Source organism: Harpegnathos saltator, unplaced genomic scaffold, assembly GCF_003227715.2.
Source record: "Harpegnathos saltator strain DR-91 unplaced genomic scaffold, Hsal_v8.6 scaffold498, whole genome shotgun sequence".
Taxonomy (NCBI): Eukaryota; Metazoa; Arthropoda; class Insecta; order Hymenoptera; family Formicidae; genus Harpegnathos; species Harpegnathos saltator.
In genome coordinates, this window is record NW_020230313.1 from 673,038 (window position 1) to 693,330 (window position 20,293).

Sequence of the window (20,293 nt, forward strand, 5' to 3'; positions counted from 1 at the left end):
CTCGATCGTTACTCAGAAATTTCTAAATATATATGACGTTTGGGACCGAGAAGGAAATGCAAACCCTGTTATCCATTAATAAATTAGAAATTCTCAAACCACGCGTAACTTTTCATAATTAATAACTAACATGGGATACACTTGGATAGCACATCACTTTTTTCATTCCAATTCTAATAAAATTATCAATTTTTATTTAACAGAAATTACGCGGACTCGCAAGCTCGTGTTAAGTGTTCACTCATTTGGTGGTGTGACGTGCCCAGGTCGTTCGTTGCACTTCGCTCATCAGATCGCTGCGCGAAGGCAATCGAGCGCTCGTCGTACGAGAAGGTGGTGGACCTGAAGTTCGCAGGATAGTCGCCAGATTCTTCGGATTCTGTGCGGTATTCTTGTTGTCCTGCTGTGTGCCTTGAGCTATTGAGTTTTGTTTCGTGCTTGCTTTCTTGGATATATTATTATCTGAACGTTTGTTTAACGGCGGAGGATCCAGGACTATCGGAGGTATATCGTCTTGAAAATTTGAACGTTCTTGCTTAACTTTAATATCGGCTAACGCATAAGCTACGTTTCTATCGTTGGTGCACGGCAAGGGCTTTATAAAAGCGGGATGCTGCGCGTCCATGCCATCTGTTCCGAGCAAGTTGTCGAGCTTATGAGTCATGACTGGCGATGAAGTGAAGCTGTTCGTTTGAGAGACTCGTAGAGACGCGGAACTAGGAGACAGCTGTGCTGAATTCTGAAAAATTTGGAAATTTCGTTGAGATAAATGTATAGAACGAGTACTTCTAACATAGAAATAATGTACTTAAATGTGTGGCATTTAACATAATATTAAGACTTCTCTCCTGAATAATTGAAAATCTTAAAGAAAAATATTTGAGAAAATGCAAAATAAAAAAAAAAATGAATCATGTTTTTCAATAAGTATTGTACTACGTATTGAAGATATAAGAAATTATATAATCTTTGGTTGTTTTCATAATTGATCTTCTAAAACGAGATTACTTACCGATGGTCCACTAGGAGGTAGAAGCAAACTAGGACCCATCGCGTACGGCGATGGCGTATTGTAGGGTGATCTCTGGGGCTGGAATGGACTTATGTTGTGTAGTCTTTCCAGCAGTTGCGTTTGGAACTGCAGTTGATCCGCGGATGCATTATTGCTCTGGATTCCCATGGCGCCGAGACTCCCGGAATAAAGAGATTCTGCAGGATACGAGCAATATGGAAAAGTTGGTGGATCCAGTTCCCACGGTGAGCTCTGGCCTCCAGTCCGTTGGCACTACTCAAAAAAATGCAATTTTAAGATTCTTGAACTTAAGTATTTTAGAAGATGAAGTTTCTAAAATATATCAATTTATTCATATGTTCTTACCTGCTTGGTTATCCTCGAATATCTAAGTACTTTAGAACCGAGTATATCTTTCAATCTCTGATCGCTTATGTCTCGACAGATTTTAGTAATAAATGGCAGTATTACCTAACATTTGTTGGCAGCTTGTACTCCAATATCCCGTGCGAAGACCTGTTAGACAACACCGTCATACTGGTGCTTAATTGTTATTAGATTAGTCGTTTAAATCTTGGCATGAAATTCATCTCTCGCTACGAAATGTTTTCTGTGCAAATGTGTAAGTAATTAAGTCATAAGAACGAAACGCATTACGTGTCAGATCATTCGCATTCAATATGCAATCAATTTGCGCCCACCGTTAATTCGATCGATGTTAGTATAAGTTTCTCGTTCGGCAATCTTTTCGACTCATGATTTCTGCGCCGTAAGTGTCGGAACGCAATTACTCGCGCGTAAAATCCGAACAGCTGAGCATCTTTTCGCCGTTGACGTCCCGTCGATTCCAAACGAAAACACATAAACATAGTACATGCATCGCGCGCAAGTATCAGAGCTTAAAAAAGTGTTTTATTCGAAGATACGCAACAATAGCGTCGGTGTGTAGTAGCTGCAAAACAGAAAGTGTGTGTAAAACGTTTTATTACAAAGTTAAAAAAGGAGATGTCGGTACAAAAGACGTTAACGGTATTAAAAAAAAATAGAAGAAAAATACAAGATGCATTGTTAAACGTTAATTGAAATGCAACACTGTCGGTCAGTCGGTGCTGCGGCTCCAATCTCCAGAGCACTCGTGTCATGGAATTCGGTAGAGCGTTACCTGGCCGAGGCTCGATAAGTCGGAAGCCGCTGCGTTTTGTTGCATGGACGTGGATGTCGGTATTTGCGATTGTGAAGTGACATGACCACCGGAAACACGCTCCTGTTCTCTCAGGTGGTTCACCAACGCGCTTATGTGCTCTAGCAATTCCTTATTTTGCACTAGAAGTTGGTGTGTCCTCGCCTGTGAACGAGGAACGACTGGCGTCGATATCCAGGAGGGAAATTTCTCATATTGCCGAAATCTTATTAAAGAATATTTTGAATCACGATTGATTAACCGTGAAACGTTGATCTCTCAGCTTTTCCTCTTATTATGGATTAAATATTTTCTTCGAGAACTTTGATACACACTCGCTTATTCGCTTATTCGAAAATAACGAAATAAAAAAGCAATGAAAATAGATAAGAAAAATATATCTGGTAGATGAGAGATTTTGGTGTATATTATTTATTATGTAAAGTATTCTGCCTCCGTTACTTTGCGAAACTATGTTCAGTCTCGAGAAGTTTACTTTGATAAACCAAGTTCGTTTCTAAAATAAATCGCGCGTACAGCCGACTGTTCGCGGTGCTACGAAATATTTGTGTTCTCTAGTAATTGATTCACTTATTTATACCTGAGCTTCGACGCGCGCTGCCGTTTCCGCCGCTAACTGATCCTGAAGAAGTCGTGCATGGGCAACGGCGGCTCTGGTTTGTTGACTCTGTTGCTCCAAACGTTCACGTAGGAGTTGTATTTCATGTTTCAAGGCTGTTAATTCGCCTCCCACCAATAAACCTCCGCATTCGGAGGTCACCGTGCCCTGTAAGAAAAATATATTTATATTTCTATATGTATAAAAAAAGACGAGACAATTCGTTTCGTGAGATATCTTTCTCTTTGATGGCATGTATATGTACAAGTTTTATCAATAATGATAATTTAAAAAGACTTTACCGATGGCGACTGTCTAATTGGTGAGGTAGAGGTGGTTGTGGCCGGTCCATCGTGTGATCGAAGTAGACAGGTAACAGACGTTTGTTCGGGAACCGAGTCCTCAGTATCTCCTAACAGTGATATGTCTGTAATAATGCAATAAAAATGTAATAGAAATGCTTAATAGTAACAGAGACAACAATAGAGACAAGGAGAGACAGAGAGAGAGAGTGAGAAAGAGAGTGAATTCTCGCGTGGGCGTAATTATTCGATTTTTCTAGACCTTGTGACCAGCAATTGAGTTAAAGCTGCCACTTGAGTTTAGTTATTAAGATACAATCGGAAGGAACACTAAAGTGTGTTCTAAACATTCGCTCGACAATGCGGAAGATATTCACCTTTATGTACCGGTGACGGAGAAGGCTGAGATTGCTCATTAGGAATTTCGTCTTGGTCCTCGTAAACATCACCGTAATTTTCACCGTGATTCTCCCCGTCTTTGTCTCCTCGATCGCGATCCTCCGTAGTGTTGTTTATGCTTAATTTATGGCACACTTCAAAAGCTTGCCCAACTGTTCTGACCACCCTCATCGCTTGACTCTAATCGAATCAAATCGGCTATTAATTTATCTCATCATAGATCTCTTTGCAATCTTCCATGTCTAAGTTCACGATACACCAACAATACCAATTTGATATTGAATATTATGATAAAAACGTCATACATTATAAATTACAAATAATATTACACGTTATATCAGCGAGCTTCCAACATCAGCTATTTTTCAATAGTTCTACTCAACAACGATATTTCTCCAACCAACACGGACAAAGTACTCTCTTGAAATTAAAAAAAGAAAGTAAAAGAAAAAAATTGCAACTCAAGACGATTAAATGGACAACCAAGTGTGATCCAGAAATTCTCGTCTAACGTGTGAAGGGCAGCCCGAGCAATCGCGTCATTTACCTCGAGCTCATCGAGATCGTCGTTTTCCTCTTCGAAGGGATTCTCGTCGAAGCTGAGATCAACGCTGTTCTGCGTATGCATCAACTTCAGCCGCGGCAACGATTTGCGCATTTTCAAGGAGTTGAAAATCTCCGGTTCTTTGAAGGAGAGCTTCTTACGCGGCCGAGGTGTTGTTTCGTAGCCTAAGGGGTTGCCGCTAGGGCTAGGGCCAGGGCTTACTGGCACTGGGAGCTCGGTCGAAGCCATCGCCGACTTCGACGAATTCTTGAGCATGGCTTATAAGTCGTTCGCATCTGCTCGGAACTTTTTCACGGAGTACCTGCGGTGCGTCTGCCGTCTTCACAGCCGCGGATGCTGTCATCCATCGCGATCTCACGAACTATTCGCGTATCCTTTTTGCTTCAGATGAATCGTCATTTCGCGGCACAAAGGCAAACCTTTTATCTCGACCGTTCCTTTGATTTTATTGCGGCTCGCCGGGCTCATAAAAGGAACGCACACGTTTGTATGTGCGATTTTATACCTCGGCGATTCGTAACGGGCGCGTACGAAACGTTAATGATAGCTTCTTTATTGAAATCTGAAATAAATATCTTGATAAAACAAACGACTCTTAAGACCGTAAGAGCGTAATTCTCGTATGAGATGTTCAACCGTCCATCAGGAAACGCGTGAGAACGTCAAAATATGCGTCTGTATGTTCGCGACACGAATTATATCAAGTAAACGTTTATAGAAACGTCTAAAATGCATTATCTCTGACGTCGACGCACCGTTGCAGCGGTGCAATAACATGATCTATCGATATACATAGGCGATTCCTGGTAGATAATCGTCACCATTAACGCACATATCGCGGAATATTCAACATTCGGAGAAACATACGCATGTACGAATTCGCTTGAAATGTTTTATCCGCTCGATCTCTCCCCGAATATTTACTTGTTTGGGATATATGCGAGAACAATTTGTGATATAACGTAAGTTCAAAGATTCCTCGTTGGCGCATACGATCTGTCTGCACGACATTTTCAATTATAAATAGTCACCCTGTGTATGTATGTATGTGTAAATTCAATCTGGCAAATTCCCCGCTAAATCGTGCGTAATTTAGAGACTGTTGCCGATTCGCATTGCTTCTGCGAAAAACACGTACATCACGTGCACATTTATCACTTTTAATTATGGAACAATCGGCTACATTACACATGTCTCCCAGTAAAATATTCCACAAGCACTCATTAGTTGCGCGATATTCATCTTGAAAATCGATGAAATATAACAAGAAAGATAATGCAAATGAAAAATTCGGTTTGCTTCCTACACAGAGCTTAATGGCTTTCATAATATTTTTGAAAAGAGAATAAATCGTTCTTTCGAGTACATGATGAATGAGCTTTTCTAAACTTTCTGATGAGTATCATTCAAGACCATTCACCAACACCATCAAGAAAATGTCTTTTGTTCAAGATGACTGTTACCTCAGAGAAAGAAAGTAAACTGAATAATCGCTTTTCTTAGCGATAGAATGATACTTTCCGCTGTATATAAATCTGATCGATTTCTCATTTAGCAACCCAGCACAAGATGTGTAGATAACAGTCGCGTTTGTTCAATTACCAGAGGTATCGGCGGTGAATGAACTTGCATCGGGTCTCGATAAACGTCCGAGTTATCACATCCCATTAGCGTATTATGGCGTATCTTGACGTGACATTATTTTATCGGCAATTTCCTCCGTACGGTGTGTCACGCCTCCGAGGCGACACGACTCTCTCGTTACACATAGATCCCGGCCGACACGAATCTGTTACTGAGTGCTGTCACGTTACAGCCGTCACATATCTCGTAAACAAGCGATTCTATTTTCATTCGCTCGTCACTCCGTTCCGATTACTCCGGCCGATCTCTCGGCCTCTCGGCGAACGATCACTGAACCACACGGTCTTCAATCCCCGTGGACGAGTCACACATCTAATCGTCCGCACAGGACCGCTCGCCCGGAGGACCGTGCGCGCGGCAACGTATGTAATTCGGGACCGCTCGCGCTTCACGTCGTCGCGCTGAGCCCATATCGATACGAAGAATGAAGGAAACGATCGAGAAGGGGCAGAGAGAAGAGGGAAGACAGCGCAAGAACAAGTGTGTATAAGTTTTCGTAAACGAGAGCGCGAGAGCCGAAGTTAACCGTACGGCTTCCTACCGTGGTTTCTTGGCGGCGGCGTGCAGAAGCGGCTGCACGCCACGCCGAACTACGCGCTTCGCTGGATTTTTCCTCCGGTTTATTTATAAGCGCATTAATATTCTCGCTTTCGGCCCGCTCAATGGCACTTCTCCGTCTCCCTTCTTCGTCTTCGTCTTCTTCTTCTTCTTCCTCGCTTTCTTCCTTCGTTGATCTCGATAGTCTAAATTCTAGTCTCGTTTACAAAGTGCTCCGGATAGTTTATATCTTTCTTTTTTACGCATATTTTTTATGCATTGACAGCTTACTACGTATTTGGCACAGCTCGGAATGATTTAAAGAAGAGCAAGAGGCATTTTCCTCCGTTGAGATTTATTGGGTAACGAATTCCCTTCGCTAGAATAATGAATCGAAAGAACGTGGAGATAAGTAGTATATGGTGCTTATTTTCTCTCTCATCGCTTCACACTTATACTGGTCATCTCTAATAGGAAAAGAGAAAAATTTGATCGAATATCAGTAGCTTAATAGTCCTATGTTTTCTCCTTTGAAATCTGCAAACGGAGCAAGTCGCGGACTTAGAATATCAGATATACGGACTGAGAGAGAATGCGGACAGCGATGCTCGAAATTCGCTCGAGATGCTATTACATAGAACGGCACACAGTAGGTACGTCATTTAACGGTTGGCCGCACCAGATTCTTATAGCTCTCGACCGATAAATTATGTACACGGCTGCGCGTCGAGAATTTTTCTATGATAACTTATGATCGTTATACATGATAACGTAATGTACATACGAATAATGATAAATATGCAACAATTGAAAAAAGAAAAAAGAGAAAATAAATTTCTAGATGTAGTATGTGCGATCGTTGAGTTTTTAATAAAACTCGGCAGCTTTATGTAACTATTAAAATCGAATGGTAGTATTCACGCAAGAAGCGACAACAAGAATAGATATTTCAAAAGAACCATTTCTCAAAGGAGAACATTTGTGGAGTCCCAGTTTTATGAGCAAGACAGAGCGGGAAAGAGAAGTCACGTCCATTAGACGAGAAATGTGCTGTCGTGTTTTTTCGTGAATCGGTACAAAATTGATATAAACGACGGAGCAAGTATAGCAACACCTAGAGCAGAAAGGTAGAAGGAGAACAAGTAAAAGCTTTTTGGAAGTTTTGCTCAATACCATGAGAGAGTTTAAAACTTCGACCGACGCGGATATTTCTGGTATCCTAGATATATCGTCTCTTGTACTCGCCGGCTATTTCTGGATTCACCCAGATTTTGAAAGCAACCGGAATCCCCAAATAATCAACAAAGGAAACAAACGAAAATCTCGAACGTTCGCCGGTAAATCGCTCGACATGTCCCGTCTAATAGCGCGTGACGTTATGTAAAAATATTCCGGAACACGAGAAATAACAGATGAACTATATTTTTCTTCCGCTTCTCTTCTACTGCGCGACGTATGCGGGCGCGATCGCCCGATCTCTCTTTAAACAATCGCATTGGCGATACGTCAGCCGCGCGACATTACGCGCGGAAAAGTACCATTTTCTCAATATACGTCACTCCGAAAAACACTGCTTGCGTGCACGCCAAGAGATACGAACTGGGAGACGACCGATTACGAGAGCGACAAATAAACTTCTTTTTCTCCCCGAAGTCCCAGACAGATTTGCCGATCTAAGCAATCGCGAAACGCCAGCGGTCGCCGATGTCGTGGAAGTTCGCACCGGCCTATACAGACTATTTTAATAACTCTGTGCCTACTGCAAATACACGACAAAACGATGCGCCTCTCTGTCCCGCTTCTTGCCCGTCACAACTTCGCCGGGCCATCCCTCCACCCACGAAAAGGCGAAAATACACTCTCACTTTGACAGGGATGCAGCGGCGCACATGTCTCTCTCTCTCTCTCTCTCTCTCTCTCTCTCTCTCTCTCTCTCTCTCTCTCTCTCTCTCTCTCCCTCCAACCCTCCGCGCTTCGTCGCGTCTCCACAACGGTGGAAGACAGAGAGAGAGAGAGAGAGAGAGAGAGAGAGAGAGAGAGAGAGAGAGAGAGAGAGAGAGAGAGAGAGAGAGAGAGAGAGAGAGAATGGGAGGGAGAGAGAACCAAGGAGTCCACGTTTATTTATAGGTTTACAATAACGTAAGTTGATAAAGCGCCAGGCGACGGACGACGTGGACTGCGTGAATTGTCGCGGCACGTACGCACGTGCGCGACGTAATGTTACGCCGCTGGTGTCGCGCGTGCGGAGTGGATACCTTCAGCGGGGTTCTTCCATCGCAGGGGGATTTTGTAAATATGAATTTTTGGATCCTAATTTGTGTCCGATAATATATGGTTTGCTCGATGTAGGAAGCTCGGCGATAGCGAGAGACGTACAAAAAAAATATATCGGCCGATTTGTTATTGTTAGCACAATGCAGATTGCAAATTGCAACTCACCTTTTTGCTAGATTTGAAGACGTTACACTTAAAGGTATTGCTGCTCCCGTCGCGAGCGATGTAACTAAATATTTTCAAGTCGTGGCTATCGTGCGAGACATAGAATATCCTGAAACGTACATACAAATTTTTTTTAAAAACTGCTCTCCGAGAGACAGGATTGTATGTTATTTTGTCGTGATTAATGCAACATGCAAGTTATTTGTATAAAGAATGATTGAAAGACTAATGTGATTGAAAATCAGTACGAAAAAGAGGGAAGCGCGCTGATACTGATAAGTAAAAATAAAATATTGTCTTACCTGTAAATCGGATGATGCATCAGGTATATTTTATTCTCGTCCATCCATTGCTGCTGTCTCTTCTGCGAAAATAAAACGCGAGTTTCATTAATTCGAATATATTGTTAACGGCTATTGACTGTTACTACTATTTGACGTTGCATATATAAGATCGAGAATATATGGCGCTCAATGCGTATCAGTGTGGATATAACGTAGCGTTTGTCCAAAATCACTTCTCGTTATAAATTGCAACTGTTACGAAATGGACATCATCGGGCGTACGTGATTTTTCCGCAAATTTGAGACCTTCTCGCGAAAATCCCTAGCTCTTTTACTGCGAGAACATCACGGAAATCCTGCTGCACTTTTCAGACATTTCGCGCTATCAATGATAATTTTCTGACTTTGTTTACAAGAATTAAACTACAATATGATGAATATTTCATTTACAGGAAGATAATCACTATATAGAACACAATATAGAAAATATTTTGTATTTGATAACTTTGTGAAAAATAAAAATCAGTTAAGTGTGACAGAGAAAGATGTGAATCATAAAAATCTCCGAAAATAGAAAAATATTTTTTGTTACGACGGATAATATCTACATTCAGATTAAAATTGATGTCACTGTTCACAGCTGTATTCCTCCCATCTTTCCTTATATTCCCATCTTCTTAAATTATATAATATACTACAGAATCTAATAGATAACGCGTATCCATTTATGCTGAGAACTATTATCCGCGTTCAAAAATTGATGAATTAACATTTTCAAGCCAATTATAAATGCACTAAAATATATATTTTACGTAATACTAAAAAAAAGTGCGTACCTTCTTTTTCCGTAAAGTCACTTTTAGTCCATCCACAGAGACCTCCAACGTCACTTTCTTCTTTTTGGCCCCTTTGGCCTTAAACTCGTACTGCAAATGAAATAGATCCGATTCAGTTGTAGAAATACTTGCCTACTTATACCATGGTCTAAATCTCCAACTAGGCTAATTAGCCGTTGCGCGTACTCACGCGGATTTTTCGCATCGCCGCCACGATCTCCACTCGGCTAGTCGGTCGAGGAACCTCCATCGAACCAATAAACTGAAACAGAAGCGTAGCAATATTGGTAATAATTCGCAAAAAGTTAAAAATGGCGTCTTCCTGGCATGATGTCTTCCTCTTTAGATAAATTGTATTAGTCTGTCTATATTTTAATAAATTAATGGATTTGTCCGGCTATTCAACTTATTTCTTTTAACAACCTAAGTAAATAATTTTATTTATCTAACTTAATTCTCTTTATATTTCTAATTATTTATCTTAGAATTAGCTCTTTCAGATTCTTAAAAAAGTGGCTTGGTTTAGGCGCAATTTTTCATAATCAAATTTTAACGGGTTCTGAAGTAAACATCAGAGACCGTAAAATTTTCAACGAACGACATTGTGGAGCAAACTGCCCTCGCTGTATTTGCAACAAATATGCAGTTACGTCGCCATAATCATACCACGGTGGAACACTACGGTCCGACGATCTGTATTTAGAATCCCCCCATTGAAGCGATGGTCTAGCCACGTGTTCGGGTGATTCGACGCACACGTGGTGTTCTCCCACACAATCGTTTACGACTACACAGGCAAAGGACAGTTTCTTCATAAATTTGCGATCGATAACTGCGGCGACTTACGGTAACGGAGAACGAATTTGTAAGGAGTGTATTCCGCATAGCTACAAAATCTCACGTTGCCCTGATAAATCGATAGTCAAGTCACTTTGAAGATTTTCTATTTTAGAGACCATCTCAGTTTCGTCACAATTAAAATTGCGCTTTTAAAAATTATATATCACGTAAGTATTTATCCTGTTACACGAGACTACGATTAATTGAACGATTTTATGGATAAATATGCGGAATTTCGTATGTCGAGTTCTCAAGCTGACCTCACGAAGTGCATAAAACTCGTCTTACGGACTTGAGAATTAATTTACAAAGTAACACACGATCGTTGAGATGCGGCAACTTTGGCCGCTGTATAAACGCCGTCCCCTTTTCCCGGCCACTCGCACCATTTACCTTCCTCTGCCCCCGACGTCGCTAAAATTGTTGTAGCTTTACTAGGACGAAAAATCGTTTCTACGAAGCGGAAAAACCAGAGCGATCCCGTGCGCTCCTCGAATTAAACTCATTGTCAATATCTCTCCACCTCGAGGACAGCTTATTCGATCGACAACGTCAATCGTAGCACAAAATAGAAGAGGTCACGTTGCTTCTTGAAACAATTTAAATGCTTAAAGAACCTCGTAAGTTTATTGAAAGACTGACTCTGTCTCATTCGTATTTATGTCATTTATCTCAAAAATAAAATTTGTTCGGAATCATTCATGATTCTCGACCGTCGCAGGTTTCATGAAAGAAAAAGAAAAGACTTCTGCATTTACATCTTCTTGCAACCTAAATATATAAATGTAATCACAATAATATGATTTTAAATTTCATTTCCAAGACGTTTCCCCAAGAATGTCAAATCAAAGAAATATTGCTCATGCTTCCACTAATTGAGAAAGTTTAAGAAGCAACCGACGTCAAGACGTCCTTTAGACATTTTTTTGGACCTGCCATGCCGTTTGAGTTCCTGCGTAAACGCAAACGTCAATGACGTCGCAGTATAAACCGTGAATGTGTATTCCACATTGTGCGGTTTTACAGGCGGCGTGCAATTTACAGGCGCCAACAAACGTGCAGCGCACAAAAGCTTCAACCTTTCTCAGGAGAAGTACACCACCGAAATAAACACGTGCACGATACGATGACGTCACAGGACGCACCGGTGGCCGGCATCGGTACAGAAATAAGCCGGTATCGCTGTCGTCGTCGTCGCGATTGTTGCACCATCGACGACGTCCAAATATCGTTATTTCGAATACACTCGTGGCATTATATCGGATTCTTCGAATTGATTTCATCACGCGGAGAAACGCCATTACATTGTTCCTCCGGCGAAATGTCCTTTTTCTTGCGTTATCCGCTAAGCAGTTCGTTCCCACTGACAGACTATAGTTTACATCTCTCGCGATTTAGTTCTGTTGCGAAAAGATCGTTACAAAGACTTTTATTGCCCATCGTGAGAAATAGTTTACAAATGCTAGATACACTTGCGCTCGCTAAACACTACTCTGGTTCACTTATAAAGGTATACGTCAGGCTGAAAATTATTCAAAAATTTGTAAAAAAGAAAGAAAAAAACGTTGCAAGATTTCTCGTACCGTAAAATTTTGTAAAATTTACAAAATACGCGAAAAATGTTCTTTTCCCGTATTTTGAAAAAAGAAAGGATCTTGAACATATTAAACATCGCATTAACGTACGTATTAATATTAATTCCTATTTGATTTAAACGCCAAGTGGCTGGCATATGCTACATTTCATCCCGAAATAGACAGTTATACTTCGTATGTTGCTAAGAGATAAATGTAGTTTGCAAAGCTATTTCGATACTACATATGTCAACTTTAATAATACGCGAAACACACACAAAACAAGATACAGTTTCTATACTGTGATATTGTATCTCTGGTATTAATCTGAAATACACTTGAAATGTATTGGAACACCGTTAAATAATTTTCATAATTTATGCTGTGACGGAACATTTCATGTTTCTCCTTAAAGAACTATTTTGATATTCTCGAAGAAAAAAATAGAAAAGAATTGACAATCTTAGGATAGCACAAGATACATATACGACATCGAGCTGTGTGTGTGCCCTAGTATGTTCAAATTTATCCTCCCCTCGTCTATTATGTCAATACGCGGCGATACAATAGCGCTATTCTCCACCGAAATGTGCGAGAGAAGGTGCGAAATTCTCTTTTAACGTGCCGTGTTAAGACAGATGCTTTCGTTCCCATCAACCGTTAGAAGAACGACGCACAGTTTATAGTCGACATACATTTTCTTCTGATGCGAGACACTATCGACCGTTAGTGTTATTATTTTCTGGCTGTACCTAGTGCGCGAACAATTATTGAGTCTTTTAATTAAAAATTCGCGTCACAACTAATCATTATCAAAATAATTCAATAGCATTGCAGAGCGAGATTAGTGTCTTCTCCAAATGCAATCGGCAAATTCTGTATAAATTCGAACAACAAACTGCTCGTAAAACATTCGATAATCCTTTCTCTTAATCCCAGTGTTTCCAATTATTGATAACAATCCTAAAAACCTCTTAAAATTTTTAATGAATGCCCATTCAGGCAAATCCAAGAGAGACTTTAATGTTTATACGTTTAATTTGCAGGTGGGTAATACGAAGATAAAAGACTGGTACTGGTTACACACGCGTATATCTCAGGCCGGAAAGCGTGTAACATCCGCGAAAAATCGAGAAAAAGGAATCAAAAGCGCAAAGGTACGCGTATATGTACTTATGGACCGAAGAGGATAAGAGATCACTCCCAGATTACCTTGGCGTGGAACACGATTCCACGGTGAAACGCCTCCTCGCTGTGCAGCGGTATTCGCGTGTCGTACTCGTCATTATGTACGAGGTTGTATTGCTTCTTAGAGGGCATGCTGAGCCCAGCTGCATTCGACTATGCTCGTCCAGCCTGGCTGCAATTACAGTAAATGACCCATTAACATTTCCATGTATAGATAAATATTCTCGTGTAAAACAGCCATTTATTTCGTTCATAATAAAGAGATAAAAATGTCAAGTTGAAGAGACTTGAATGTGAGCACGTGCAACTTTAAAGATTTTCGAGTAAACTCGAAACAAACTTTTCATTTTCAACGTGTTCATACTGAATATACTGGAATGACTGAAATATTAGCAAAAGTATCAGAGATGTTTTGACGTTTTGTACGATCTTCCGCAGTATTATGAGACACTTGAATCGTCGCTCTCGCTGATACTTTAATCTTCATGAGCCATCTTCATAAATATCAGTTGTAATTAACTATAGAGGGTCTACAGTTATATTTAACTGTAGACCCCCGTTCTTTTATAGCTCTGTGTTTGAAAAGAGATGGAGTGAATTGTTTCAATCACAGTTAAGTCTTCGACTAATGTTTACGGCAACGGCTTGAAAGTGAAAGGAAACGTATTTAAATCAACCAACTGTTCAGCAACAATCAACAAACGCGGTCGCTAACGTTTCTCTATCAGAAAAAGAGCAATATTTTTGCAACAAGGAAGATACTATCAATTTCATGTGTCACGAGGAGTAATTCTCTCGGTCGGCGATGAAAATAAGTGAGTTGGAATAGTGCGCGCAATGTGCACCTGCGTTCGTACCGCGTTGGAGAATATGCCGCGTGTATAGACTTTTTCGACGCATTCAAAAGGTATGTACGCGGAAACTTGTGAGTAATGATTTTCTGTCGCGAACGCAACTTAACATTTCATTCGCGGAACAACTGTAGTTCAGGCGATATAAATTGCAATAGTGACCTGAATTGTATAATTCAATGGCCTTCTATTGGAATATCGGATTTTTCGGAAAGCTTGTCTTAAAAAAATATTCTATAATTTGAATATCTAACGTAATCATGGCAGATTCTCCTCACCAAACTATTTTTTTCTCCATCGTAGAATCTAACTTATGAAGACGAACCTTTTACTATTACTGTTTGTTCCTGTTTACTGTGTTGTTTCAATTCTACAAATTGGAATTGTATCCAAAGTTTAACGAAGAGGTATACGTAGAAAAAGTATAGAAAGATACGTATGTATACGATGCGATATGAACCAAGAGTTTTCAATACTTTAAAACAATTACCAGTAATATTTAATTGATACAAAAATTCTCTTGATCGTCGTATTATTTGAACAGACGGATGACTTTATAGCGTATAATTCACGTGCACAATTAATTTTTATGATGTTGTCCTTATCGCATCGACATGTAAAAGCTTCCTTGCATTTAGTTTTCGCATAATGGAAGACAATAAGTCAAATGCAGTGGATTGTAGAAAAACAAACAAATAATAAGATATTATTATCCCGAACGATCCATAAACCACGTTCATTATTGATAAGTAATCCGCAATTACAGACTCGTATTCCCTTTTTTTTTTAATATACGCGCAGTCGTCGTCGGATAAGAGTTACACGATGCCAATGGTGTAAATTCCACACTTTAGCACATCTTATCCAGAAAACGCGAATCTCGCGATACTGAGGAGGCCGCGGCCGATTCTCCACGTCCGCCGCAAAATGCAGCTCCAAGATGCATCATCGAAGGATGCCCCTTTGTGCACGCGCACCTGAGCTAAGCGACGTTCACACCGATACGGCGCGTCAAACAAAGGAAACCGACAAGCGCTTGTACGTTTACTCGCAAATGCAGCTGCGATAAATGCGCAGCACTGCATACGTGCAGTGCATACGTATAAAAAGAGACTATCGCGGATCATCTGTTTACACTATGAGCTCCAAAGAGAAACGCAGCGTCACAATCCGAGATTTTATATGCAAGAATGCATTCGTTATGTAAATTTCGGGAGGTATCTCTCACAAGCTGTTTTCACTTGAAAAAAAATTCACAATACACAATAATGTGTAATTTTATTATAAAATTAGAGAGAATCCCTCCGAATAAATTACCTTGCATGCAACACCGCGAATGCATCCTAAGCCATTTCTACATTTTATCAAGAACGTTTGCGAGTCGTCGAAGAAATTCTACGATTAAAATTTTCATTAGACATGGGATTCGATCCTCACTGATCAAAATAGGGATCTACAATATAATTTTGTATATTAACATAGTATGAACGAACGAACCAATCATCCGACTTATCTTTCAAATTGCAAGTTGACCGAGCCATCGCGTTGCAATAATAAATCTGTCAAGCGACTTCGGAATTCTCCAACTTTCGCGACAAAAATCGAAAATCCCGCTGCGAGAGCCACGTGTCACCCCACCTTGAGTTCGGCATACCGAAATGACGTTTTCCATTCCAGAAAGGTATCCTTTTCTTTGACCGATGCCGACATGATGACTCATGCGGTGCTAGTCGCAAAAAAAGAGGAGACAGGTGCTTTTACCTGAAAGCTGATTGGACAATCGTTGATCGGCGTTGGTTCTCATTAACCGCGGTGATGCGTCTCCTCGGCGAGCAACAGCCGGATGACGGTCTTTGCACGAAGATCGATCGCACTTGTGAATGCAGCTTTATCGAGGCAGCGGATAGGCCGGTCAGGCGAGAGGGGTACGCGCGCGCTCGCACACGCATTCGGGTTTCGCTGTAATAAAGGCGGCGAGGAACCACCGACGACGAGCCATACCACGTACACATGCACACGGACTTGCTTGTCGTTCACTCGCTCGCTCGTTCCCGCGGGTAGGTAGGTAGGTAGGTAGGTAGGAAGGTAGATAGGTAGGCAGACAGGCAGCCCAGGCAGGCACACACAGAGCAGAAAGTCCTCTCTTTCTCGCTCTCTCTTCTTGGAAACAGATGACAGAGTGACTTGGTCACCGTAACTCAGTGGACGCTCCGTGTCCTACGGGAATACACAGGATAACTTACTTTAAGTGAAAGCAACGTCACTGGACTGGTCACCGCGATCACTCGACTCGCGCGCGTTTTATTACTCCGCGATTTACCGTCGACGGTGCCGAACCCGACGAAGCGCTCGAGTCACTCGTGCCGCGCGCGCGCGCGCGCGACCACGAGCGGACGGGACAACGAGGGTTTCGTTCTCGTCGAAAGACGGAGAAAGAGAGGAAAAGAGGAAGAGGGAGAGAGAATGAGCGGAAAGCGGGCGAAAGGAGACTCACGGCAGAGGAGGAGAGACTACGAGCGGCAAGAGACAATATTTATACTGGCATAGCAGCGGGACGCGTGTTCGCGACGCGGCGGCATCTCGAGCGGTGCACAGCGTGTCCCGCGCGCGCACTTCTGCCATCTCCGCTCGATTCCATGGAGTCGATAGACCGCAGTACGCGCGCGCTACCGCTCCTTACGTTTTCATGTTGCGTCGTCGAGTTCTTGGGAGAGAGAGATAGCGTCCCGCTACCGTCGCGGTTCTCTCGCGCAAGATGAAAAACACCTAAGCGTGTACGCGAGGGTGCGCGTTGAAACAACTCGAACGAGCGACGACGGCGGCTCCGTGCACGAGCGTAGGACTCTAAAGGAAACTACACAAGAGCAGGCATCCCTACCGCGAACGTTACCGGCATCGTACTGAAAACCGTATCGCTAGTCTGTATATAGCCGGCTGTGTAGCGCGCGCACTACCTCGGAGCAGCGAGTGAGTGAATGCCAAGCACGGCCGAGAACTGACGGTCGACAACGTCGGCCGTATACCCCTGATGAGGTCATATTATGACTCGGGTTTTTAACATTTATCTGGAACATTATTTACGCGGCTTGGTATGCGTGATATGAGCATTCGTTTATCCGTTACTGAAAAAGAGCAAATAAGCATTAATGATATTAAGAATTTCTTCCTTGGGTGTAGTACGTTTGACGTTGAATCTAAATTTTATATACCTGAGGAGAGATACAGAAATCCGGAGAACATTGTAAGAGGTGTAGAAACGGTGAACTTTTTTTAACTGGAATTTGCAGAATGCATGTTACTATTCTTGAGTTATATGATCTGATTCGAAAGACATATGGTCAGCTGTAAATGTTGTTCTCTTTTTCTAACGTACTTTATCTAACGTGGCTTCGTCGGTTTCTTTTAACGTACAACCTGCAGAGTATGAATGTTAATTGTACTTGAATATATTCATTTTTGAATAAAATTTTTTTTCTAAACTCGGCAATTACGCGATTAGCAGCGTACATATTGTATATGTATGCGTATAATATAGATATATGTGTGCGTATGTATGGTTACGTGTGTGTGTGTAACAGTAATATTTCATCGTCTATATATTTTAGAAACGGTTATTCCATGATATTGCAAATTAGGGTTCATTAGCTTACGCGTACTTTGTTTCTCACCGCATAAAAAGGTGAAAACTAAAATAAAAATATTCATTACGAGTGATTTTGGTTTCGTCAAAACGGTAGGACGCCATTACAAAGCCTGGTTATGGGACAGTATAAAAAATATCGAAAGATTCGGATAGAAAATGGGTCAAAATTATGTTTTCATTATTTTGATTCTTTTTCATTATAATGAATACCTGTTCTAAACTTGGGTGCAGTAATAATCGTTTCCTTTCTTCCATTCTTTTTCTCGATTCAGTTACCTGTTCACATCGTAGAATGCGCGGGTTTTTGTCGTAAAAGGATGATCATGAAATAAAATAAATGTTAAGTAGAGGCAAAATCGAAATATAGTCGATGCGTCATTGGCTGACAATTTTGATCAATAGCGTCTCCGTTTGCTTATAACGGTTTCACCCTGCATTCTAATATCCAATAGGAGAATACATTTTTTAGAGACTTTAACTAGTGATATTTCATTAAAGCTCATTTCTAAAGATACAAAACGTCATCTAGTGTACATAGGAGGAAACTGATGTAGCCGAAATCAGAAGAAACATGCTATTCTATGTTACTGTCACTTAAAGGATTAATACCACGTTTCTCAAACAGCCTCTGTCTTTCCTGGGTATTTTGTGCTGGATTGAAGGTGGGTATATTTTTACGATAGGATACATGTTTTAAAATCCGCAATCATCCACTAGTATGTCAATTGCAAGAATTTAATTTTCTATTTTTCTGTCATTATCATTTTTTATACTTACTCTATAAGGTATTATTTTTGTATGTGGATAATGTTTAACAATGGCAATATAAAACCTCAATGTTCATTGTTTATAACTTTTATAATTATGTGTATAAAATTAAAATATAAAGAAATAACATTAACTGTACAATAAACTAATTTAGGAGTTGATCAAATATCTTTGACAAGTTGAAGTTGTTAGTGATCTCAACATTTAAGTAAACATACTGTTTCAATAGACATAACCTATAAATTATAAAACAATTGATAATAAAAGTATGATGTATTATATATTCATATTGTTATCTAGAGCATTATTTGGCATATCACTTTTAAGTGTTATTTAGAATACTAGATTTTAGCTTTTGTTGAACAATTTAGCATGCCATCTAAAAGAGAATATATAAGTTATATCTGTGTAAGAAGTGTGATCTGAACTCTATGTATCTGAGAATAAATTTATATTTACTTCCAATTAGTATTTATATTTTTTCTTTACAGAATATAATTTGTTGATATTTTGAAAACTTAACTTTTAATATTTTGAAAATTTAGTTTTATAAAATTGGTAATTCATACTATTAACACATTGGTATTTTAAATATATCATATTTTGCAATAAAATATATATATATAATGATATTCTAAATGTATATTATATATATCACATAAGAAAACTATTTATCTTAAAATCTCTTTTAAAATTGCAGAATGAAGCAGATAGTAACAAATCAAACAGTTAAAATCCCAGAGGGATTGACTGTTACAGTTAAATCTCGTCTGGTAACTGTCAAAGGACCAAGAGGTGTTTTAAAACGATCATTCAAACACCTTGCACTTGATATTCGTGTAAGTTGAAAATCATGTAATAAGAAATACTTGGTTCTAATTTTCACTTGTTGTGAAAGGTTGTGATAAGAATATATTATGATGATAATTTGGATTCCCCTTCATTTCCTATAAATGATAAATCCATATCTGAAATTTTTACAACTAAATCATAAACGTATATAATGTGTTGTTTATAAATTGTTATAAATTATATATATATTTAGTATAAACTATATTTTAGATGGTCAGTCCAAGGTTATTGAAAGTTGAAAAATGGTTTGGTACGAAAAAGGAATTAGCTGCTGTTCGTACTGTATGTTCTCATATTGAGAACATGCTTAAAGGTGTCACAAAAGGATACCAGTACAAGATGCGAGCTGTATATGCTCATTTTCCTATTAATTGTGTTACAACGGAGAATAATACAGTCATAGAAATCCGTAATTTTTTGGGTGAGAAGTATATAAGGCGTGTTAAAATGGCACCTGGAGTGACTGTGGTAAACTCTTCCAAACAGAAGGATGAGCTTATCATTGAAGGAAATTCTTTAGAAGATGTATCACGTTCTGGTAAGTATTTTGCTAAAAATCATATTGCAAATAGATAATTTGAAAAATTAACTATATAATCATGTATTAATATTATGTTAAATTTCAGCTGCTCTTATTCAACAGTCAACAACAGTGAAGAACAAGGATATCAGAAAGTTCTTGGATGGACTTTATGTATCTGAAAAAACCACGGTTGTACAAGATGATGAATAAATCCCCCAATATTATTAATTTTATATT

At 39.9% G+C, this 20,293-nt stretch overlaps 2 protein-coding genes and 1 long non-coding RNA gene across 5 annotated transcripts; 2 read left to right on the top strand and 1 right to left on the bottom strand.

The window, feature by feature from the left end:
* Positions 1-177: 177 nt before the first annotated feature.
* Positions 178-17,174, bottom strand: LOC105181797 (carboxyl-terminal PDZ ligand of neuronal nitric oxide synthase protein). Of its 3 annotated transcripts, XM_011138795.3 has the most exons (13): positions 16,951-17,174; positions 16,032-16,487; positions 13,444-13,591; positions 10,008-10,079; positions 9,818-9,907; positions 9,000-9,061; positions 8,698-8,806; positions 3,491-3,692; positions 3,114-3,238; positions 2,794-2,979; positions 2,175-2,357; positions 1,013-1,285; positions 178-739 (listed from the first exon to the last, which is right to left on the bottom strand). In XM_011138795.3, the coding sequence occupies exons 3-13, from the start codon at positions 13,549-13,551 to the stop codon at positions 242-244; spliced, it is 1,908 nt and encodes a 635-aa protein (XP_011137097.1). In that variant the 5' UTR covers positions 13,552-13,591; positions 16,032-16,487; positions 16,951-17,174; the 3' UTR covers positions 178-241. The 3 variants fall into 3 exon arrangements, with proteins under 3 accessions (XP_011137097.1, XP_011137100.1, XP_025158289.1); XM_011138798.3 differs by lacking the exons at positions 8,698-8,806; positions 9,000-9,061; positions 9,818-9,907; ... (2 more) ...; positions 16,032-16,487; positions 16,951-17,174 and adding exons at positions 4,060-4,639; positions 5,680-5,883; XM_025302504.1 differs by lacking the exons at positions 8,698-8,806; positions 9,000-9,061; positions 9,818-9,907; ... (2 more) ...; positions 16,032-16,487; positions 16,951-17,174 and adding exons at positions 4,060-4,639; positions 4,945-5,290.
* On the top strand, positions 5,953-15,043 carry LOC105181796 (uncharacterized). The gene is made up of 3 exons (XR_849656.3): positions 5,953-6,201; positions 13,278-13,602; positions 13,956-15,043. It is a non-coding gene; the product is annotated as an uncharacterized LOC105181796 (long non-coding RNA).
* A 1,280-nt stretch (positions 17,175-18,454) lies between the features above and the next one.
* RpL9 (ribosomal protein L9) lies at positions 18,455-20,289 on the top strand. The gene is made up of 4 exons (XM_011138799.3): positions 18,455-18,575; positions 19,382-19,520; positions 19,744-20,071; positions 20,160-20,289. The coding sequence occupies exons 2-4, from the start codon at positions 19,383-19,385 to the stop codon at positions 20,264-20,266; spliced, it is 573 nt and encodes a 190-aa protein (XP_011137101.1). The 5' UTR covers positions 18,455-18,575; position 19,382; the 3' UTR covers positions 20,267-20,289.
* Positions 20,290-20,293: the final 4 nt, after the last annotated feature.

Bases quoted from the DNA above. Each gene is read 5' to 3' on its own strand.
- LOC105181797 (XM_011138795.3), bottom strand. From the start codon at position 13,551: ATGCCCTCTAAGAAGCAATACAACCTCGTACATAATGACGAGTACGAC. The intron at 10,080-13,443 runs GTAATCTGGGAG...CTTCTGTTTCAG, and splicing joins GAATCGTGTTCCACGCCAAG to TTTATTGGTTCGATGGAGGT. The intron at 3,239-3,490 runs GTGAATATCTTC...GCATTATTACAG, and splicing joins TCCGTCACCGGTACATAAAG to ACATATCACTGTTAGGAGAT.
- RpL9 (XM_011138799.3), top strand. From the start codon at position 19,383: ATGAAGCAGATAGTAACAAATCAAACAGTTAAAATCCCAGAGGGATTG. The intron at 19,521-19,743 runs GTAAGTTGAAAA...ACTATATTTTAG, and splicing joins ACCTTGCACTTGATATTCGT to ATGGTCAGTCCAAGGTTATT. The intron at 20,072-20,159 runs GTAAGTATTTTG...GTTAAATTTCAG, and splicing joins AGAAGATGTATCACGTTCTG to CTGCTCTTATTCAACAGTCA.